General features: G+C 32.7%; 2 protein-coding genes across 6 annotated transcripts in view; both read left to right on the forward strand.

The window, feature by feature from the left end:
- Positions 1-25,399, forward strand: part of LOC127734918 (fibrinogen-like protein 1) — a 166,323-nt gene that overhangs the window by 51,570 nt on the left and 89,354 nt on the right. The gene's annotated exons all lie outside the window — the stretch shown is intronic.
- The window catches only part of LOC127734920 (ficolin-3-like), a 32,642-nt gene continuing 12,215 nt past the window's right edge, over positions 4,973-25,399 (forward strand). Inside the window, exons 1-6 of one of the 2 annotated variants that reach the window (XR_007997824.1) lie at positions 4,973-5,326; positions 8,931-9,027; positions 9,595-9,635; positions 11,105-11,238; positions 22,528-22,624; positions 24,032-24,196. Coding sequence is in view for 1 of the 2 variants with exons in the window: in XM_052244957.1 (XP_052100917.1) it covers positions 5,006-5,326; positions 8,931-9,027; positions 11,105-11,238; positions 22,528-22,624; positions 24,032-24,196 (814 nt within the window). In the remaining variant the exon portion in view is untranslated. The remainder of the gene's footprint in view (positions 5,327-8,930; positions 9,028-9,594; positions 9,636-11,104; positions 11,239-22,527; positions 22,625-24,031; positions 24,197-25,399) is intronic. The other variant, XM_052244957.1, reaches the window with a different exon arrangement.

Genomic DNA, 25,399 nt, shown 5'->3' on the forward strand with positions numbered 1-25,399 from the left:
ATATAAAATATTATTTTGATATCTTTATTTGACTAGTTGTACACATTTCACATGAGGCACTTCGGAAGCCTTGTAGACCCTTGTAGGACATTATATACAGTCATGTTTCTGTTCAATATACTTTAGTGAAGGCATTGTGAAGTGAGGTTGGTGAGTATTGTCTGTAATCTCTCCTGACAGACTGCTGTTTCTGTGAATTAAAATTAATTGATATTTTATTTTTTCAGCAAAAAGCTGTAAGGATCATCCACATTTCCGTTTTAAAAATAACTTTAAGTATTACAACTAACCACATGACAGTCATGTGACTTAATGACCTTGATGTAACTTCACATGCTAAAAGACCTCGGCCATATTTCTAGAATATTTGTTTATTTTTGATAGATTCTTGTGGAAGGTAAAAATAGTATAAGTGAAAAGGTACAAAAATGTGATATCAAATAAAATAACGTAAAAACTTAATTATAATAACTTTACTTGAAACATCTTCATCACACGTGGTATTATTTGCTATTGTTACTAAATATAGCAGCCAAATATGACGTCAAACGGGCATGCGCAGCATGCGGGAAGTGAAAGTAGAATTAGGTCGAAAACGTAAGACGGTCGAAAACACAATACCCTGTCCATCCCCTCGATGTTTTCCCAACAGGCTATACATGTTCACAACTTGCCAGTTAAGGATCAAATGAACACATAAATAAGATACCAGCCATAAAGATTATACATAGAACAGAAATTTAGCTTTGCAAGGTTTCAGGCGCAGAGATTTTCTACAGTAGTGAGTATTTTGAGACAACCCCCCACTTTATATTTTTCGTGATACTGATAACATGTAGCTGCCTAAAATATTAAAATCTATGTTTTCTAATGTAATGACTCTACCTACATCGTTGTCTATTCGCCACTTTCTGTTATTCATGTACATGGTCGTATTCATCAGTGGTGTATTCTGATCAACAATGGCGATCCTGAAATTTCTGGTGTCCGATTATGGCGCCAATTTAGAGGGAAACAACTCGCGCCAGACAAAATTACCGTATTTCCCCAAAGTAATCAAAATTTCGCTTTTTTATAACAAACAGTTATATGTTAATCACATTTATATTCAGCTATCGTCCATTGATACATGTATAATTGCAAACATTATTTTATTAGAGCAATCAATAAAGAATTAACAGCAAAGTAATTATTGGAGTGCATTGAAATCAGACCTCATGGGGTAGAGGGGTTAAACAAAAGTCCGTAACTTTTATTAAAAGCCTGGTGAACCCCAATTTTATTTTACCTTAAAATGCTCGAAAAGTTCATAGCTTTGACATATCCGTTTTTAAACAAAATCTACCGGGGAAATTTTACGAAAAATTGATTTAACCAATATTTTTAGCCTTGAACTGAAATTAGAAAATGCTAAATTTAGACATAAATCTGTAAATAAAAGGACTTTTAGGTCTAAAACAACCAAGGGAAAACGTTAACATTTCAAATTGTAATGTTTTTTCACATAATAATCATATTGACATGGTTCTAAAAGTCTTTGAATTTGATGTAGCCGTTATTGTTGAAAGGGTGGAAATGTTTGGAAATAGGGTCAAAATTGCACACTTCGCTTCCATTTGAGGCGAAAACGAGCCAAGTGACCCCCTTTTTTCTTTGCATTTTTGGATTCAGCATAAAAAGATCTACAAAATATGTGAAAATAAAAAAATTCTACCGGGGGTCCTTATTGGGGTGAGCCACCTTAACGTCAGCCATACTGTATTTCAGATATAATCAGGACGAGAAAAAGTTATTAAACAATAAACCAATTTGCGATAGGCGATGGACTACTGGACATAAAATTATGATTGCCTCTGAAAAAAAGAGTAAATTGGATAGAGGCGGAAAGATAAGCCCAAAAACTTGCATAAGGATCACTGATGATCTGAAACAATGGATCTTTAGCATGCATAGAGAGTGGAGGTTTTAACAACACATCACTAGGATTTAAACTTTCCCCTACGAAGGACGTTGGTTGTGAATATGAAATCCTACACAACCAAACGGTTTCCCTGATGCGAGGAGGTGTCGCATCACAGGACAGGGAACTTTGTGTGTATAACATCATGCATAACCTACGGTGTAACGGTTTCTGAAAGAGGTTCACGATTCTCGATGACGAAGTCCAATTTCCGAATTTCTATAACCTAGGTATCCACTGTTGCTTTCGGAATTGGTTATGAAACTTGGTTATGATTTGATAAATATTTATTAACCTATGTATTTTTTTTTAATTGAACCGTGCCATTTTACAGCCAAATTATTTTACTATATTTGGAAAAAAAAGCATATTTGCAATTTTAGACGGCAGTATTATGCAGCCGTCAATACTTATATTTCATAATCCAATTTACGTAATTTTAACTTTTTTAATGTTATTATTTTTAGTAATACTTGCATTCGTGGATGGATTATTTGACCAAAATGAAAAAACTAGTCATGAATAATAAAAAATTTAAATGACAGGAACAGCTGTACACCATGTACTAAACAATTTAATTATATGAATTTAAATAATTTGAATTAATTTTACATGAAACATTTTATACATGCTTTGTTTAACGTTTTCATCGAGCCAATGATTGCCTTTTTTTTTATCGTCTCCCACATACAAGGTGGGTTAATTCGTCCTGTTCGCATGTCATCCGTAATAAAATCCTACAGGAAAGATAGTTTAAATGTCCGGAAAAAAAACAGATGTTTGAAGCTATAGAATTAACCGAGGGCACTCGTCGTGTTGTTCATGCAGTAAAATTTTGATATAACAATAGAAAGGACATAACGATGACAAAATAAAAACAATATTAGATTGAACCCTTACAGGAGGATGTCTTCTCGTCATCTTAATAATGTCATATCATAAAGGAATATATCATTCAGAATAAGGAATCAAGTGGCAAAAAAAATGCCCGTATCATACCTCTCTATTAATCAATAAAATAAACCATTAACCATTTTAAGCTCTTTGTCTCTGAATGTCCCTACAGTTATGCTTGAGGCCAAAATATTTGATAATCGAAACTAAATATACACGCTTAAGTGCTGATTAAACCAAAAACAATACCGAAAGTAAAGCCGAACTCGAAAAGGAGCTATACATGAGGGAAGTATATTTCTTAATTTAAAACGATTTTGTAATTTTAAAACAAGCACATTTCAATAAATCAATATTCGGGGTTTTTTTTTCATGTCAGTACCGAAATACTGACTATCAGTATCAATGGGCCTTACAGTCAACCAACAGGGGTATTGACTCAGTCGTAGTAATAACATTAACGGTACCAATTCCATTACACCTGATGTGCATTTTGACAACAATTTCTTCCCATTGATGCTCGAGGTTAAAATATTTGAAGAATTGAAATCCTAGTTCTAACGTTTATGAGCCTCTAAAAACTGGAAATCGAGGTTGGTACTCTTCAAACTGTTATTATTCAAAAGTATAATACCTACACTTTAGTCGGTACAATGACAAGTACTGTTACATGTATAACATCTATATTACGCATGCAAGTGACCAATGCTTTGAAAGCTAAATATAAAAAAGCTTAAGCACTTTGATATCAAAAGTTCCTTAAAAGAGTGAGAGTTAACTTGAACGGATTAACAACTTTAGTTTAAGAATATTTGATTATTCAGCAAGTCATTACGAAGGAACGATACTAAACACGTTATTGTTGAAATCCTATATATTTGTCCATTTACTATATTTTGAAAAAAAGATAAAGAGTTCTAAAATGCTTTTCTGGAAACGTTTCATCATTCATGTTCGAAGGCAAAGTAATAAAAAAATAAACACAAAGTCGATATGAGCAGTAGAAGCAAAAGGGGAAATTAAGAACCTTAATTAAGGTACAATTTGACTTGTCGAAACCACAATCACGTCCTCTTTTCCTCAATTGTGACATCACCAAATAAAACTTATTATCGAATTTGTATTTACATGAGCAACAAGACGGATGTCACATGTGGATTAGGATCTGCTTACCCTTCCAGAGTACCTGTTTATGTGGGATAAGCGTTGATCAATTTTTAGTTTTCTCTGTTGCTTTTATGATACTGTTTTTTGTCTTTTTGTCGTTTTACATTTTTTTATAATAAATGTTATGTCGTAAAGTTCAGAATATCTTATATTATATTTACTAAGACCTACACACAAGCATTCTCCTCACCAGAAATGGTGCTGTAAGTTTTTCATTGTCGTTGGTGGTATTTTGTAGTTCTTATCTTTTTTAATGTTTCAAATTAAATTAAAGGATCCCATATAGTATGGTGACTTACCTTATTAAAACAATTAATACAATCTACAAATCAAAGTCATACATGGTCATTCCATTATTTCTCATGGAATGTGGTTTACAAATAACAATGTTTCTAAAGTAGTTATTTTTTTTATACAAGAATCATCAAGTATCAAGTACTAACAATTTCCTATAACAAAGTGTTATATAGCAGAATGTATCTTATAATCATATTTTAACACTTTAAAGACAATATGTTAAACTTAGGACCTTAAAAGGCTACTTTTCTAAATTACCTAATTTTGACCATTGTTTCAGTGGAAATTATGATGATACATTTCTTTATATATTTAATGTTGTTTTTTAAAGGTCTTTAATTGTTTTTAATATTTTTTTAATCTTGGCCATTTTATTGTTAATCTGCCTTCTATTTCCTATTTCTAGTTGCACCCATTAGATTGCAAGACTACTAAAAGACACAAATCGGAACGTAATTTGCAATCTACGTTCGTAGTATCATGATAACCTCTTTCCAGTTATGACACTCTCGATTGGATAATTATGAATACGATACTCGGAAGTTTTTAGCAAATATATCACATGTATAATTACGAATATATATTTAATGTACGATGAAAAGTATTAAAGGATGAAGCATAGCATCCATAAATGCTTTGAAAATTGTTGTTTTAAGAATATTGACGACCTCAAAACTTTCTAACAACATGCTATTTAGTTTTGGACAATTGTTGATACTTTTAGCTGATATGCTTCTAGTATCTACAGAACAATGCACATCTGGAATTTTTCATGTGAACCCAGACAAGATTGACACAAAACTCGATGGATACAAGATTCGTACGTTTGAGAACATATCCCCGCGGGGATGTTTTGACAAATGTATCCGGAGACCAAGATGCCATTCTTACAATTATAATAGACATGTATTACGTTGCGAACTGAACTATCAACCAACATCTGTTTCTCATAATGACTTCCCGAACGCCGTTGGATTTATTTTTGTAGAAGTTGATCATTACAGAGGGGTAAGTATAACATTTACATTGATCTTAACGTTAGAAAACAAAAAGGAAAAGTAATACCTATTGATATATATATATATATATTTATTGTTTTCTGTTTGGTAATAAATTAATAAGAAGATCCATTTTGTTACATCTGGTGATCCGTTTTTTTTTTTTGGCAATCGCCAATGGCAGTCAGCAGGGTTTAAGAACTACAATTGTTCGACCTGCTAGTCAAATGCGTTTTGTTAAAATATACTTTTTCACTTTTTTGGTCTTTTGGAAAATGTTGTTTGTGCTGTATTTAGACCCCTCTACCAAGAAATTTGTATTGCATGAACACGTATAAAAATTGCGGTTTTTATCCAACGCAATCATAGGTTTGAACTTTGTTTTCAATTTAGACTTGTTTATATTTTTTCGTTTGGGCTTGTATTATACTTGCCTTCGGGTTTATATGATCCGTTCATCCTATTTCGACTCATTCAAAATTCAAGAGTCTATCCTAAATTGAGGTAAATTATATGGCATTCCAAATACTGTTTCGATTCCTAACATCACCGAAGAGACAATAATTGTCGAAATCCGGATATGGTGTACAAATTTTTGCACTTCATGTTTGCGGTAAATCATTTTTTCCGCAAGTTTATTGTTTTCTGTTTGGTAATAAATTAATAATAAGATCCATTTTGTTACATCTGGTGATCCGTTTATTTGGCAATCACCAATGGCAGTCAGCAGGGTTTAAGAACATCAGTTGTTCGACCTGTTAGTCAAATGCGTTTTGTTAAAATATACTTTTCACTTTTTCGGTCTTTCGGGTTTATATGATCCGTTCATCCTATTTTGACTCTTTAGAATTCAAGAGTCTATCCTAAATTGAGGTAAATTATATGGCCTTCCAAATACCGTTTCGATCCCTAACATCACTGAAGAGACATTAATTGTCGAAATCCGGATAAATATTAAGATCCATTTTTTACTGGTGATCAATTTATTTGGCAATCGCCAATGGCAGTCAGCAGGGTTTACGAACATCCGTTGTTCGACCTGTTAGTAAAATGCGTTTTGTTAAAATATACTTTTTTCACTATTTTGATCTTTTGGAAAATGTTGTTTGTGCTGTATTTAGACCTCTGTACCTAGAAATTTGTTTTACATGCACACGTATAAAAATTACGGTTTTTATCCAACGCAATCATAGGTTTGAACGTTGTTTCCAATTTAGACTGGTATATATATATACATATATATATATATAATTCGTCTAAACAACAGCACAACAATGTTAGATCTGTAAATTTGCGGAAGCAAATTTTTTGTTCTTCCCTGGCTGGGATTCGAACTCATACTCCTGAGATATCGTGGCACCAAATCGCCTTGCACTATGCCCGACGCGCTAGACCACTCGACCACCTAGGCTCTATAAAAATAAAGCTTTCGGTGGCCAGGTGTTACCTTTCCTCGTCAGTTTTTATCTAGCGTCGAAACACAGTACATGATATATAAGTCATGAAGATGGAATTGTTACAGATCAGCTGACTTAACTATTGTAAATGATCCTACAAATTAATGTAAGATGCTGTCACAGAAATAATTATATCATAAGTACGTCTGAACCAGTGACGACTCTACAACAGATTTTATCCATCAGATCACCAGCAGTGATAGTGATACAAGGCTGAAAATACATTCTGTATATTCTTGCACTTTGCCCGACGCGCTAGACTATATATATATATATATATACAAAAGACTTTTAAGGACATTCTATTTTCAAAAATTCTCCAGTCAATTTTGACATTTCTTACTTACAACTTGACATTTATACGTACCAAGTTGAAATCTTTAAGTTTCATGTAGGTATTTCTATGTTCTTGCACTATGCCCGACGCGCTAGACCATATATATATATATATATATACAAAACACTTTTAAGGACATTCTATTTTCAAAAACTCTCCAGTCAATTTTGACATTTCTTACTTACAACTTGACATTTCTACGTACCAAGTTGAAATTTTTAAGTTTCATGTAGGTATTTCTATGTTCCAAGTACAATTTTTTCAGTTCCCATTTGACAATTTCTTTCCTCCAACTTGATAGTTCTTCCTCCAATTCGATTTATCTCACTTCAAACCTGACATTTTTTACTTCCAAATTGACAGATTTAGTTTAAACGTTGACTCACAAATATAAACTTGAACTGTGAAATTTCAATTTGGAAATGAGAAATGTCAAGTTTGAAATGAGTAAGACCATTTATTGTGGGGTTATCTGTTTGATATATAAAAAGTAAATGTATCTGCGTAACTAGAGACATAACATTCGATGCATGCATTTGAAGAATACACTATTTACGATCCTTTACTAATGGAAGACACTGAAAGAGAACAAAGCAAAGTTTATGATAAAGAGCAAGCTTGTTAAGCTGAATTTATGTTATTCTGAAACATCTCAATATGGGTTAAGTTATAGATATAAGAAAACAGACCTATTCGACATTTTTTTTTAAGCAGATTGATGAGCTGATGCTCAAATCAGTGAGAGTAGGTTTTTCCTTTGATGATACGTTCAGAACATACTGTACAGGCAATTAAAACATATTATCAAATATGAAAGCTGTATTTTTCGGCTGTGTAGTCTTGCACACTTTCGTACCAATTGTAAAAGTTTTCATACTGCAAAGACAAAAAGATACACCATTTTTAAACTTTTAGTTGCTAACCGTATATCATTAAATTGGTCATATTAGTATAGACTATGACGCTCACATCCTCATGACTTGTAATAGCTGTCAAAATGCCTTTAAATATGATCTATTTACCTAAGTTCTCAATAACGATACTAAGAATAAGTTATAGCAATTAAAACTCATTAATATTGTTTGAGCAAAGGAGATCCAATTTTGTAAAGGAACTGGTAAAATTTTTGTTATACTTGCTTTCAGTTATATGGTACGTTCTACCCATTTAAGGGTTATACAAAACTTATAATATACAAGTTTTGTGTCTCTTCCAGCGATTTCTTCTTTAAATGTCTTTTCTAGGATTTATGCCAACATTGTATAATTGGTTAAATTTCTGTTAAAGTAAAAATGTATTTTTTTTTCTTTTATGTACTTTTCGTTTTACCCACTTATATTTTATATGTCCCACATGGCTTTTTAAAATATTTTTATTTCTGAGATGTCTTATATTACGGATTTTTGTTTGGTGATTAAAACAAATAAAATACAATTGCGCTTTATTATACTAAATACGGATAATGATTGTTGCCTTCTGTTTATTTATTTACACACTAGATTTGATTACAATATTTAACAATTGACCAACTGAAAACCATTTATCTGTAAAATATTTTCCTAATGTCTAACAGCTGTAGGAATAGTATCCCTTCTCCCTCTCCGACAAAATCTTATACACCTTTTCCATTTTTCAGCGTACACGTTTGATTAGGATTAGTTATTTTTTAGATCATAAATTGTTATAATCAGACAACTGACTATTATTGTGTTTTTGTCTCAAACATGGTGGCAATATTTGCTACAGGACGTCAACAGCTACCAAACTAAATTACATTTACGTGGTTATTCTTTACAAATATCTATCATTTTTTATATCAGGATCCTAAGTATGACACATGCCTTGAAAATCCCTGTAAACCTGGAGAAATATGTGAAAGGAAAAAAGATGGAGACGTGTTTTGCGTCAAAGAACAAGGTAAAAAAGAAATCCATACAAGAGATCGAAAGGTTTCAAATATTTTTCAAGTTAATGTAATTATTTATGTTCAAGTATTTGTATGCATTATTTTTGTACTGGTCATGTGGTAAAGCGGATGTATACTACGATCACATCAAAATATCGATTTAACAAGAACAAAAAGTTAACTTCAACTTTCTACATAAGAATTGTACAGGTACTGCCAAACGTCAAATCCAAATAGTCTTATCTTTGAAGAATTTAGTAAAAGTTTGAAGTATTTTTGGTAACGAATGACGTGACTTTACCAGTTATACATTAATTACGTTTGTTGAAATTAAAACATCACTACAGATACGAGCATGGCAAACGAGTTGGAAAATATACATAATTTAAGGAGATGCCAAAGGAACATCATTGTCCAAAAAGGATACTTAACATTAGGGAACGAAAAAATAATCTTTTATCGTAAATCTTTGTATCGATTTTCCCGTGTGAAACTTTAATATCCAAATTTAGAAAAGAACAATTATTGCTGTTTATATAAGATTTATTTCAAATAAGTTCCTTTCATGATAATTATAGAATCCACGATTATGTTAAGCAGATTTAGCATAAAGGCAACGGTAAGTGTTATTAGATCTATCAATTTAATGGAATAAGACTGATAGTTACTTCGGCCATAAACTATGGTTAAAAGCAATACAGACACACGACTGCTATTAAAGGTGCCCAAAAGAATAACTACAACCTGTCGATAAAATTTGTAACTGAACGTAAAGACATATCCTACCAAGGAGACAATTTGTATTGTGGTCCTGTCATGTGATGTTGTCGTTTTGGTGTTGTGTTTGACGTTGCCATTAAAGCGGGAGGTTTGGCATGCCACAAAACCAGGTTCAACCCACCATTTTTTTCTTAAAATGTCCTGTACCAAGTCAGGAAAATGGCCATTGTTATAATATAGTTCGATTCTGTGTGTGTTACATTTTAATGTTGTGTTTTTGTTGTGTCATTGTTCTCCTCTTATATTTGATGCGTTTCCCTCAGTTTTAGTTTGTAACCCGGATTTGTTTTTATCTCTATCGATTTATGAGTTTCGAACAGCGGTATACTACTGTTGCCTTTATTTATAGCTTTAATTATCTACCACAGTTCCACAGTAAGTATATCTTGCATATTTCCTTTTTTTTTATTACAGAAGAAGGCTTTATATGAGTTGAAACACATTAATCTAACATTAGAGTTTTCAAAAAACCATTTAATTAAACAAGAAAATTTCTGTTTGATAAGAATGTGTGGAAGTGTAGTGTACAGACTCGAAACTCCTAACTGTCAACTGAGTTGAAGGTTGCTCTTTGTAAATACATCTGTTTCACACACCACCTCTCTTTTGAGGGATACTTAACATTCATTGATGTTTTGTTTTGTTTACATGTATCTACTTGTTCCTAGATATGATCGCCATGTATGTTTCGTATCATAGAGACATAATTTTGGTAACTTATCAGTATAAATACAGTTGGATGGCAGTCAAATTGAATTCTCAGGAAGACTCAAAGTGAAGGGAGGAGTAAAACAGAATTTTCAGTTAAGTTTGAACTCTTAGAAGTTCGAGGCATATAAATGTTTTAAAAAAACGTGCCGAACAACCCTATGTTTTGATCCTTTCAAAAAATTGTAGCGCATGAGAACTTTTCATTCCAGGATATATTTTTTTACGGAATTTATAGTAACAGTGGTACAGTTTTATCCGCAAGAGGATGTCCTATGGGAAATTGTATTGTCTATACTTACAGAAGTGCAACATGAACGTATTATCAAATGATCGTGATTTATCTAAAACATCCAAATAGTTTTTTATACTCCACAAATTAAATAAACATAAAAGTGTCTTATTGAAAGAACGTCACAGCAATAATAGAGGTAGCGCGAGATACAAACTATATACTGGCTCTCAATAAAAAAAAATTACGAAACATCGCTATTCCATATGAAATCCCATCTAATATTTGATGAAGATGAAATGTATGATTTGTTTGTTGAAGTTTTGTCTGCTTTTTAAAAGTCTTATCAAGTGATTTTTACATTTTAGAAATTTGTGGAGACGATTGTACCGAATTGAAAAAATTCTATTCAACATTCGAAAGTGACGTATCTACTATATACCCATCCACGACTGCAGAAGGGCTACTTGTGTTTTGCAACTTGACGTACGGCAACTGGACGGTAATATGAACACATAAATTACAAGAAAATAATCACAAAATAAGAAACGATTGTCTAAAAGCTAGCGAAATGTCAGAATCTTCTCATAAAAGTAATATTTTTTTATATTGTACCATAGAACTGATGGGCAACTTATGATAATTACATTGAAAAACAAATTCAAAATTGTAATCAATAAATTTCTGTGATTAAATGGTTTTCTTTTTGGGGTTCGGGTTTGGTTTTTTTTGGTTATTTTTCATTATTTTGTAGGGGTGTGGGGGTCGGTTATCAGGTCATAATAAAGATATACCGATTTACATGCATCCAGTTAACCACTAATTGTGCAAGTTTCTATGTATAATTATATATTTATCTTCCAAGCCAAAAATAATGTTGAATACTAGGCATAGCAAACTGTGATTATATTGATGTTGCATATTTCCGTGCATTTAACAAACATTTTTATTCAGTTTACGAAACCATGCCAAATACAACACAACAAAAAGACATCAAGCAAGCAATATATTAATCTGTGTCTTTATTCTCCACAATTTTCCACTTGACAGTTTTAATCCGACTTATATCCTGGGCTTTCAACTATTGTCATATTGGAATATAAACAGGATCATAAGCACATACAAGAGATAAATAATTTATAAAGACAAAATACAATGTACACATGTATATATATATATATATCAGAACATAACTCTAGTATCAATAAACATACATTTAGGTAAATAGCAAATAACCAAATGTATGCATGACATCCTTTTTCCATAGGTCCATTAATTAATCCTTTTTTTCACGCACAAGTTCCTTTCAATATTTGATAAAATCTTTTCACGAGTTACTGGAAATATGCGGCACTTGATACTCAATATGAACCCTGCTGTCATTTTTATTTACGACAGCCTTTTAATAAGGTCTATGAAGCGAACATATTTTTTCTATGTATAGTATCGAATTATGCTTACGCATTGATATAACTCATTAGATAATGTTTGTGTAAATACATATATATACATAGTTAGATTCTGTTCATTTGTACATAATCTATGATGTATGAATTATACCTTTGTAAAAACATGTAAGTATGCTTCTATTTCAAACTGTTTTTATTTTCATTACTATAATTTTTAACTTCCAGACACGAGTAGTACATACCTTACTATTTCTGCTTACAATTCTCAAGCATTATCAATTTACCAATCGATTTAAAATTAGTAATATGTGAAATTAAAGTTAAATGTTAATTTCGATACAAATTGCATTATTTACAAAATATTTTAAAACTACATGTATATACAACTTGAAGGGAATATCTTGTTGGCTTTTTGATTGCTCTATCAAATCTTGTTCTTTGTTGAGTAGGGTGTGGGAGTTAAATCCCTATTATGGGAACTTCAGTCTCATAACCAGACAGTTCAGGATCTGACATATTATAAAATTAAGGTGGTTCAATATCAGACTTGTCCGACTGTATTTCATCTTCAGTTTTACGTGATTTACATAGAGTACTATTTCTCTAGCAGTAGGTTTCCTAAATTCTACAGGTTACATCAGAAACTTGGGTTTGACTTTATATGGACCTCTCCATACTAATCCTAACGTAATGCCTACTGTCGGGAGATACCACCTACAATCAAAATCATTGACCTCATACTAGGTTTAAGACGCCTATTACATGTATAATTGTTATTTTGTCTGTTAGCAGCTATTGATAAGTTTTTCCCAGCAAAATAAAACATTTTACAAAAGGAGTAATTTAGCCACTGTAAAATTTCAATTGGACATGGTGTATGAGTGGTAAACGAGTTTTGTGTCATAATACTTAATGGGTATACCATTTCCCTATTGATTGACACCGGTAGTATCATTTTCCGGCAATAAATCATTCCAGTTATTCCTATATGTATTAACAAACATTGATAACATTTTCGAATTCCCTGCCCTGATCACTATGCATTGTTTGGGGCATGCCAAATCTACAAAATATTTTTGTAACTAATTTGTTTGCGTAACAGTTAGCGCATTACGGCAATTGAATCCTCATTCCCATTTTCAGTAATATGATATGGACCCACAATGTATCCTTAACCATTTTTACGGTGATGTTGTTTTTAAAGCCCGTAAATTTAGATACGATCCATGTAGACTAATTGATCCTTTTATAAAACTTATTTTTCACGGTTATCAATTGAACACAATATGAAAATCTTTAAATATTGTTTTAATTGGTACTAACATTGATTTTGTTTTTGAAAAATTAAAATATAACTAAATATATATTGCTATACATTATCCTACATCCTGTCGATACTGTTAACTTATATTTTGGCATTGCACAAGGTCATGTATTTCTCAGACTGTTTATGACGTCTTTAAACTAATTCCGATGCATTTGTACTGATTGATAATCTAGAACATGGTTTATTTATTAGTAACTGTTGTATTTTGCTTTGAACTAGATGTCCGTAACTACGAGTACTCTTATTTCGGTGCATTGTGTTTATTGTTGTATTAGTTGTTTTTTTTGCCCGTACCGATCTTTTGAGTTAAGCCAATTGCAACTGATTTCTGTAGTTTGTTCTTATGTTGTGCTGGTACACCACTGTCCTAGGGTAGGGGCAGTGTTGAGCGCTCGCAAACATGTTTAACCCCGTCACATTCTTTATGTGCCTGTCCCAAGTCAGCAGTCTGTAGTTCAATGGTTGTCGTAGGTTCATGTCTGTCATATTTGTTTTTTTCGAAAATTGTTTTGTTAGGCCGTTAGTTTTCTGTTTGAATTGTTTCATATTTACGATATATACGATATGGGTTTTTCTTATTGTTGAAGACCGTACACTTTCCTATAATTGCGCATGCTTAAAGCCACTTCATTTGGACTCCAAGTGGATAGTTGTCTCATTGGCAATCATAACACATTTCCTCATTTTTCATATCTACAGTTATCGCTTGGCGGCAAAACGTGAATAATTATAATTTAGGTTTTGTTAATACCAGAGACGACCAAATTCCGGATTATCATGCTTTCTCAGCACTAGTTGGTTTATCAATGTCTTTGATAACGGACATACAGTTGTTACAAGGACTAATTATAAAATGGAAAAAGTAATCTCTAAAGTTAATGAAAATGTATTAATACATATCATCGAGTTCAGCTTTGCCTTTAAAATTTATTTTTCAAGTTGGCATGCATTTACCAGAGACATTAAACAAATTCAATAATTTTATATACACACGGAAACTTGCCCAAACATAGCTTAACTTTTTATGGAAAATATTATGAAAACATTGGAACTTTCTAAAATAATTAAATTTTTGCGTTCAAGTGCTTTTTTCGTTTAAAGCGATATTTTCCTATGTCTATAATGAGATGAATATCAAGAGTTGCCTCCTGTACACCATGACATTTGACTATTTTCGGCCACAAAACTAATTGGGAGCTTATTTCAGTAGTCTCTCATTAAGAATAATTTGTGTAATTATTTGTAAGCTATATTTTCACCAGTAGAAACAACTGAAAATCAAGAAAATTCCTCAGAACTACGAAATTACAAAACTGTTTATGCCAATACATTCAAAAATAATAAAAACAATAGGTGATAGGGCTACACAATGTCGACACCAATCCTGTCAAAAGGACAACCCACTAAAGGCTGCTGAAGAGGAAATCTACCTATAACTGGGTCAGGTTTAGCTTCAGCTCAAACTGAACAGTTACGAACCCACGAACTTATGTTTGGTGTCATACAAACCAATAAAACCTATTTTGATAGCTCTAATTGTACGATCTCTACCTTAATGACCTGATATCACTGAGTTATGAAATTATTTCATAATCTGGTTTCTCACTTCCATTGAGGCTACTAATACAAGATTTTTTCCTATCATTCTTTTTCAGTTTATATTAAGGTATGTTTTCTCCAATTGCAAAGAATTCCGATAGGCTCCAAATGCTCATAATTTCATATGAACACCCGGAAACATGTTCCTTTCTAGGTTTTTGATCAAACTGATTTAACATCTCCATGATTTTTAAAATGTCAGGGTTGTTAACCTGCCAAGATACTTTTTCCTCATTTGTTCAAACTCTTAATAAGTTTGAAATTTGGGGCAATTCAAACTTATTTTCATATCACCTTCATCTTCGACATAGGGTATACTTTCATCTTAGACAATATTTTCAGGCCGAATAGGTGCTACAACATATATATCTGGGTTTTTGCGACACTGAAATACTTTTTTTTATCACACCCAGGATAATCAGCATTCTTCTAACCCAACAAATAATGGCGAAAACATTTGACAAAAGTGACAACTGACAAGAGTTCCCTATATGTTGTACAATATTTCGTTTCGGAATCATATATAAGCAATCACCTTTTCTTTATCCTGCTGAACCTAAGAAAGGACTGCACCTATTGCACGACCACTAGCATCTGTGTCTAAAATGAATTGACCGTCCTCTATAGGGTAACTAAAAATGGGTCCAGAAATATGCTTTTCCTCCAAAATTTCAAATGCATTTTGACATCCTTTATACCATTTCAATTTTAGACCCTTTATAGTCAAAGGAGAAGTGCCAGTAACCAAAGTAAACGGCCCTGTCAAGTTGTATTGGTTAAACTTCAATTGTTTGAGTAAATATTATGTGTGTGTGTATTATTAATTGTATATCGGCTTCATATATTATAAATATATTAGCTTGAAGTAGGAAAAGATTTCATTTTACTCCATTTTCTATTACTTTGTCAGCTTTTTTGGACCTTTTTATGAATTTATATGTGGCGCCACCCCGTCGCCCATTGACATTTTGGTTAAAGAGTAAAGAATGTGGTAAAATGTATATAAAAAATATTTCAGCAAAAGTATTTGTGGGCAGGGCTTGCGCCACTCTTAATTTTATAGAAAACTGTTATAAACTTTGACAAATTATGCAAAAACTCTACATTTATGACGTAAAAATTCTACATAAAAGACACGATTGGTGAAAATATTCGTTCACTGAAACAGTTGGACATTTCAACAAATGTTTTCATGAAATTTCCACAACAATATCACAATTTAATTTTTTTAGATTTTTACGGCCGAAACTGTGAGTTAGTGAACTACGCAAATGCTACATCTGAATACGCAAGAATATAACTCTTATAATATTCTGCAAAGCCTAGGAAACTACGGATTTCATTGACATTTTTAGGTACTGGACAATCACGAACTGTTTCAATTTTCGCTGGTTCACAAGCTATCCCCTTTTTGCTTACAAAATGTCTTAAATATAACACCTGATGGTGAAGTAGAAAGTTTCTTGGGTTTAAGTTTAAGGTTAGCCTTTCTCAATCTATCAAATATATGGTCTAAATTTTTAGAGCCTTTTCAAAAGTTGGTTTGAAAATAATGACATCATCAAGGTAGCACACGATCCTTTAAAGCAATATCGATTATCGTTCGAACCAACTGGGTCTATTACACTACAAAAAGGTCATGACTTTAAATTGGAACAACACTGTACAGCAAGCAAGTTTGGTTTTAGGTCTATCATCTTCATTTACTATGACTTACCAATATCCCAAAGCCAAATCGATCGTGCTTAACCACTTGTAATTCCCTTTAGCAAAGGGAAAAAATCCTTTTAAGTATGCAAGTTTAAAATTCTATTATCAATAATCAAAACAACCGCCATGTTGAGTCTTTCTTTAGACAAAATTGTTGCTGGGGCACTCCAAGGGCTACTACTGGGTTGAATTACATCAATTTGAAACCTTTTTTCTATAACTCTTGTTCAATTATTTCCCTTTGTTTCAGGGGTACCCTTCTGGGGGTTTCGTAACAGTTTATGTGTTCCCAGTGTGAAAGATATACTGCACTGTATCTGATCTGCCAAGTATCCCATCTACACCCCCAAAAATGTCTTGATATTGTATCGAAAATTTTTTGAGATCAGGTTTTTCAGTTCAGTCATTTTAGGAGAGACATTATCAATCAGACTTGTTAAATGTTCTGGGAGCTCATAGCAATTAATTTCTTAATTCCTTTATACTGACTGAATCAGAAACCGCCATTGCTTTAACTGTCTGAATACTTCCTACATCTTTATTTCTTGTTAAATTTACATCTTTTTACCCTACAGCTTACTGCAGAAATTACAACTTTTCGTTTAGTTCTATTTACTAAAGCAGTAAAAATTAAAACATCACGATTCTTTTATGAAAATCGAATTCATCATGCTTTGCTTTAAAAACACAACCGACTGCCGCGCCGAAAAGAACATTACCTTTTTGAAATCCTATCTTTAAAGAGGCAAAAAGACCACTTTGTTTAATTTGGTGTACATTTACATTGGATCTCTTATCTTTGTAAAGCCTGGTGTTCTCACCCTGAACCCAGGTTTCCTTGTTCAAAGCTTTATTTGAATTATTTTGTCTTTTATTTGCTCTTGGATCTTTACAGTCTTTAGATATGTGGTCTACTTTTTGACAGTTAAAACAAGTTGGTACCCTACAATCTTTAGCTAAATGATCTTTTTTTTTTTACAATTTAAACATTTTTGGGGAATTATTTTATTAATTTCTTCAATTCTCTTTCCTAATTGTGCAAAGCAATTTAAAATTGTTTTGAGTAGGTACAGTCAGATCTGTTTGTACCTTAGCATTCTCAGTCAGTCTTTTCAAACCATTTTTTTTACAGCTTGTATAGCATGTTCATTAATTTGTTTCTTTGTTTTACGTTCTTCGGTCAACAAAGAACCAACGAATGCTTCGAACTCGATAGTTAGTGCAATCACACTTTCTAAAGGTGTCGGATGCATGAACTGTACGCGTTTCTACACTTCAAAATTGCCGGATGCAAGTACTGAACGCGTTTCTACAATTCAAACTTGTCTTATCCTTTGATAATTTAGACAATAGCTAGATCTTCCGTCTTATATAATTCTGGATAGTGTCTAACAGTACTAGCCTTTGGAGGGCATATCCATAATCTTGAAATGGTTCATTTTTCAAGCGATCTCTACTGTTAAATTCACACCTATAAGCAGTAATGCGTTCTCTCGGTACGAACTGTCTGCTTAGCATGTCTTTGAGTAAGTAATAATCTGTCAAGACATTCGACTTTGCGTCGCCTAGTAGTTTCTGTGCGGTTCCCCGTTAACTCATGCATAATTGTTATGCTATAGACTCATTGTGCCATCCATTCTACTGGGCATTTTCCTAGAAGTGTACGAGTTAGTGTTGCCAAATCTACGATTTTACCGTTAAATATGTCTAGTTCCCTTCCTCGTCACATTATTGGTTGTTTTAGCCAATTAAAGCTGGAATTTTTCAACGTAGGCGGTTGTTTTATGTTTAGGAATACGTTTGTATTAGTAGTTTGAATGGGTTCGGGGTTTTTATTCCCAAAAAAAATCTTAGGATGAAAATTGATCGTAGGCTTCTCAACTCGGACGAATAGATTTGTTCGTACTTTTACTTAATGGGCCACAGAAGTTAAGTTTTGTGCAAGGAAAAAAAACCGTTTTTCCTCGATTTCTTGATGATATCACGTCTGAATATACTATTAAACCCATAACAGCGTTGATGTGGTCATTTATTGGCTCTGTATGATCTGGTAAACGTTCGTCTATTACGTCCACCTAATACGTTGTACGTGGTTGCCAAAAGTTTCTTAATTCCTTAAAACAAATAACTCAAAAAAATACTACAGGATTAAACCTTGTGTTTTGATTAGCCTTGAATACTTTGACATGATATCGCACGTCCTTTAAACACAAAAATAATCAGCTAGCTTTAAAAGTAGAAATTAATGTGTTAGTACTTTTTCGGATTGTGGTTTTCTAAAATTTATACTTGCTTTTCGTAACTTTCACCTCATATCTTGCTTACAATCTTAAATCTAGAAAGAATGCATGATACGCTTTAAATCGTGGTGCAATTAAAACATATGCTTTCGCACGGTCTTTTTCGTACTTGCCAGATATTGGAAGGTTAACAGCTATTTGGATCTAGCTTAAAACAATTTGCATTTACTTCATGAAATAGAAATCATTATCAATATCTTAATATGATTATTTGTTGCAGTAAGTTATTAACTCGAACGCTAGAGTTTTGAAAGTATTCAAATAAGCTGGTCCAACGTTTTCCAGACTGACTCGGCAATCGGACTAGGTCTTGAAATTGTCTAGAATAATACATTTTTGATGTATAGGAAACAAAAACTTTTCTGCTAACCACTTAACTTCAGAAAAACCCATGCTTGGCAGCAGACCCGTATTCTTGAATTCATGATTATGCACCGACAATCATCTTTGTGTGTTGTTTTTTTCTCTTTTTTTTTTGGGGGGGGGGGGGGGGGCATTGTTTATTTTTCTCATGAACATCTATACAGGAACAATATTTTTTAATATCAGTGTCGTATTTTTTGTTCTTTATTTTAAAGTTAAATTTAACAGGTTTTTTTCAGTTTCTTCCTGAATGATTGAGGAATGCTTAACATAATATGTATCGCCCCGAAACTTTGATACATTAAATCGTGTCAGGTACACTTCCATGTTTGGATACACATACTCTTCGGCATACTAATGTTTTCGCAAATACATTTGTTCTTTTGAATAAGAAGTAATATGCTTTGCCTTACAAAATTGACCAATCCTTTTAATAATGCAATGAATGATGGACTACTACGTACTCACCATGAAAACGTGTTTTTGCAGTGACCTACAACTCAAATTTTCGATAAAAGAATTCATTTGACTATTTCTTCTTGTGTGTCTACGTTTACAGAGCATGGTATAAAGCATAAGTTGTATGGTCACATTAAAATAATAAATAAATTGAGAGCACTCAAGACTAAACTGGTCAACTGGAAAACCTAATAAATGTGTGGGTTATTATGTCACCATAAACCTCTTACAGTGTAATAATAACATATGTGTTCCTGTTGATCACTTTAGTCTGAAGCTCTCGTCTAAATATTCTAATACAAAGGTATTGTGAACACATTATTTAATTCGTTGATAGATTTTAAAACACATATTCCAAAAAAAATAAGTACAATTCTAATTACGATTGTTTTGATCAAAGAGCTGTATTTAACAGGTGGGATACATTTCCTTATACGGATATACAATATTCAGCATGCGAATACTTTTGCCAATACACATATCAGGGTTTGTTTACAAATAAAGCAATTTGTTTACCTTGGCCATTGACCAGGCCAGTGATTGAGTGGCATGCATGATGGACAACTATTTGTTTACAATTGTTTATAACTGCATTACATACAATACAATTTTTCACACATTGTCGGAAAAAGAATTTATCTTACTTTTTCTTTATTTGAGTTTACAGTTACAGAACACGATATAAAATATTTAGTTTAAGCTCAGATTCAAGAATAATTCTGTCGTTGCTATGAAAAGAGTGTTTTTAATATTCAAGCCATTGCCACTTATATTATGAATAAATTAACCGAACCGAAAAAGTTCAGACATTCGTACACGACAAACAAACGAGCGAAATACCCAAACTACAACCACAAGGATGAATAAACAGACTAAAAGATTTCGTTCGCGAATCAGCAGCCCTATTGACAAACGAGATTAAAACCCAAAATACATGTAAGTAATGCATCCAGGTTCCAAAATCGGGAGTCGCATACAGTTTTCATTTATCAAGTAAAATTGGGAAAGCGATTGTCAAAATTCGGTTAAATGGCTTCAAAACATTCTTTTTTGCACACAATATCTTTGGATGTTGTTATATGGTACCGGTATTATGAATGTCAATTAGTTAAAGCAAATGCAGACCTTGTCATTTTGTTTCTTATTCTGATTTCTAATATTTATTTATTCATTCATTTCAATTTCTGTTTTTGATACTAATTGATTCACACGATCTTTACAAAGACCAAACTGAACCGGTTTTCCCTTTACATAAAGCATTATAGAAATAGAAAAGTCTTTGAGTTATTTACTTTTACCTTTAGAAATATACATAGATAGAGATAATTGAGTAGAGTAGTGCAATACTTGAATATCAAAGGCAAACTGACCGTACGAGTCTTCTATATGACTGCATGATCCAAATGATGTGATTCGGAAAATATGCAGTTAAAATGAGAAAAAAATTGTTGTCATATCCAGAGCTCTTTTCACAAACGAATCTTATCCTTTAAATAAATAGTAGGTTACTCTTAAATGTTCATAACGTAAGCGTATTTTTTTTTTCTTCCTAAGAAATTTTGTTAAATAACCCCATAAACTTCAAAAAGTTTTTTACAATGAAAATCGAAATGTGTTTATATATTTTTATATTTTTTAATGATATTAGCTCTGCTCGTATCATTAATTATTCAAATCAAACTGTTAGATGTGATGATAAAACGAATATTTAAAATTAATTCTTTTTAACTTTTCTTGGAAGAAAGTTATAAATTATTTATCAAAATGTGAAACAAGTGACTATTGACATCCCCATTGGAAGGCCTCTGACAGACAATGTTTGCAAAAGAAAAAAAACATCGTTATCGATTGCCGATATGTAAATGATTCGTTATAATTAACAAAATATGGGTTACGATTATCCAAGCTGTAACTGTTTTGCCTCTACTTATTCTTTTAAAAAAACTTTCTGATGTGATTAAATTAATCATATTTAAAAACAAATCTATATAAAATTTTATGCAAAACGTTTATTTTATGAATGGAAATCTGTAAAGATAGTAATTATGTACATCCCCATATAGATGACCCTGACATACTGTAATTGCGTGATATCTTTGTTGTCGAAAGCCAGTGACAGACACGATAACGTGTAAATACAAGTTGTCCACATCCACCTGTTATGAACTTAATTCTACGCATTTATAATTTCATTCTAAAGTATAATGGAAATTATATACTGCACATTCAGGACAAGAGCAAATTAACAATAAATACAATATATAGGTTCCGAAAAGTGGGTCAACCGGGATACTTACCGGACAATGTGGACTGTCATTAGAAAATGAGGGAATGTTGAATATGCGCAGAAACATTGCTTACTAACAACTCTAAGATGTTTGCAAGGGTTCTTCAACAAACACAGAAAATGACAATTTGTGTACACGACGCATTGAATTCAATGTTCTCATTGTGACCGTGCGTCGCTCTATATTTATACATCCTGCTCGGTCAAACTCACGCCCCTCTTAAGCTTGGATTATACTGCTATATCAAAAGTCAACGCGACCACATATCTCAATCTCAGTCTTTGGTAAAAAATTGTTTCATTTACAATATTACGACTTGTAATGTTTATCTCAAAGGTTTTTCAAAGAAGAACAGACGGAAGTGAAAATTTTAGAAGGACCTGGGTAGAGTATGAGAATGGGTTTGGTGATCTTCAGAATGAATTTTGGCTTGGTTGGTATATGTTAATTACAAAATTAATGTATTTTTAGAATTGTATTTATTCATTTATTGAATCTATTGTGGGCACATCTTTTTTTTTTGTCGATTGCAATGATTAGATTTTACTATTACGTAAATGTGCAAGTGATGCAAGAATAGCATTATAATGATCTGTCCCAAAAAAAGACAGAACTTTGTTTCTATTGTAAATATATAAGTTGATTTTGTGAAAAGAGCAGAACTAATGAGTCAAGCCCGTGATTACAGTTTGTTGTAATGTTGAATGGTCCGCATTGACCGAGTGGTCTAAGTAGTGGAGCTACTGTATCACTAGCCTGTCAACACTAAGGTTGTGAGTTCGAGTCCTGCACGTGGCAGGTGCGCTTGACTCCAATCTTAATTGACTAGAATTGTGAGTTTTCCTACCAAAGGTCAGTGGTTCCCTCCGGGCACTACAGCTTCCCCTGCTAATAACAACTGACCAGTACGAAATAGCACAATAGTGCTAAAAGTGGCGTTAAACACCAATTAATCAATTGAAATGTTGAACTTTTATACCATTGTCCCTACTGACCTGTCGGGAAAGGGTTGAGCGCTCACAAAAATGTTCAACTCCGCCTAATTAATTATGTTCCTGTCTCAAGTCCTATGATTTTCTTTGGTTGTTGTCTGTCGTGATTGTTTTTGTTTTTTTTAAATCTAATGTTATTTACTTAAATCATGTCGACACTAGTCTTTTTTAAATTGTTTTATTTTTTACCACTTAAGTTCCTTCGATAGATTACCTTGCGGTATGGATATTGCAAATTACTGAATGCTGTTCAATGTCGTCCGGTGACCTTAATTTGCTAACATCCTCGTTCTTTGCTTTATGGTAGATACTTGTCTGATTGGTAATCATTCCAAATTGCCATATTGTTATTTGCATAATTAAAATGGGGAAATATTCATACATAACAGTTTTTATATGGCTGTCATTTATTGCAAACAGCAATCTATTTTAAAGATATGAGCTGCGTCGGATAGAAATCGACCTTATGCAAGTGCACGTATACATGTACATGTACAAGACTTTGCTTGATTTTGGAACATTCAAATATAAAATATAAGATAAATTTTGGTCTGTTTTGTAGGGTTCTTATATCAACTTTATTTTCAAACAGTTAAATACTTTGCATAGAGATTTTTTTTCAACCCGAACTTATTTCGGGTTGATTGATTGGTGATTGCTTTACGCTGATGCGGTGTAAAGCAATCACCAATCAATCAACCCGAAATAAGTTAACAGATAATAATATTCATTTGCATAAGGTCGATTTCTATCCGACGCAGCTCATATTTCTCTTTTCTGGTTTTTAATTGCACGCCCAAATCATATAAAAATATGCATCTTAAATATATTTAAATGTCTTTAACTAGGTAACAAATGCCTAAATCTTCTAACCAGAAGTGGATCATATAAACTACGAGTGGAACTTGTTAACATCAACGGCCACATGTATTATGCTGAGTATAGTACATTTGCAGTGGGTGATGCAGCATCAAGATATACATTAACTATTAATGGATACAATGGAACTGCAGGTAAGTCATCTCATTTTCTTGTAAACGCTTGTCATAAAATTACTAGCTCTATGGTATAGACTAGAATTTCCTCAGTGAACACAATGCTATATATTGAACTGGACCAACTTTTCAAAGCAGCCTAACATGCCGCAATAGTATTTAACATACAATAGACTTAAAGATCACAAAACATGATTAACCCCGCCGCATTTTAATGCCTGTCCCAATCTCGAGCCTTTGTCAGTCTTGTGTGTTTTTGAAATTTTGGTTCATTTGTATGTTTCGGATTTAGTGGCGTCCATTTCGCTGAACTAGTATGCAATATTGCTAGGGGCCAGCTTTAACCCGCCTCCAGGTGCAGGATTTTGTCGCTGCGTTTAAGACCAATTGGTGGCCTTCGGCTGTTTTCTGCTCTTTGGTCGGGTTGTTGTCTCTTTGACACATTCCCCGTTTCCATTCTCTATTATATTATGGTTATTAGTGGGTAAAACAGTGGCCCTATAGTACTTTCTCCTTTTATCAAATATTACTCTTTATGGGTGTAATTATCTTACTCTGAATTATATTGACAATAATAATCAAACATAAAAGCTTTCATATCAGTGTGTAGGATTGTACAACTGTACACACTGAAAGTTCACATCATACAGAATATAGATAGAAATGACTGAATCTTTCCGATGACTGCGTGTTATCTCTGGTTTTATACACACCCAATGCTCTTGCAAGCGTAAAACACCAAATATATAACTGCACCTTAACCAACTAATGACCTAACAGAGATGAAAACTCGTTAAAGATCAGATTTGCTATGTGAAGTCGAAACCCATGTTTTACATAATTTTAAAACTGAAAATTTAATGTACAATCATGTATCATGATTATCATTCTGTACGAAATCAATGGCTATTGTGCGGATGGTTCCAGCATGGAGAAACAGTCAACCAGCAGCGGCAACATAACATACTACAGGCTGTGACTCTGGAATCCAGTGGAGGGTTTTTCACATGCAGCTGTTTAATTCCTTGATTTCTGAAGTATTAACTGAACATCGGTTCAATACTTTTATATTTTGTTCTATACTTTGCAAAATTTTGCCTCTACTAGTAGATTCGAACAGTCAGAGTTTAGTTAGTTTGTTTTTATTTTTGTGAAAACTGCACTGAATAGTGCTACATTTTATTCGATATTTTTGAAAGCACTTGGAACTGTACTTGGTTC

This window comes from Mytilus californianus, unplaced genomic scaffold, assembly GCF_021869535.1.
Source record: "Mytilus californianus isolate M0D057914Y unplaced genomic scaffold, xbMytCali1.0.p SCAF_3, whole genome shotgun sequence".
NCBI classification, from domain to species: domain Eukaryota; kingdom Metazoa; phylum Mollusca; class Bivalvia; order Mytilida; family Mytilidae; genus Mytilus; species Mytilus californianus.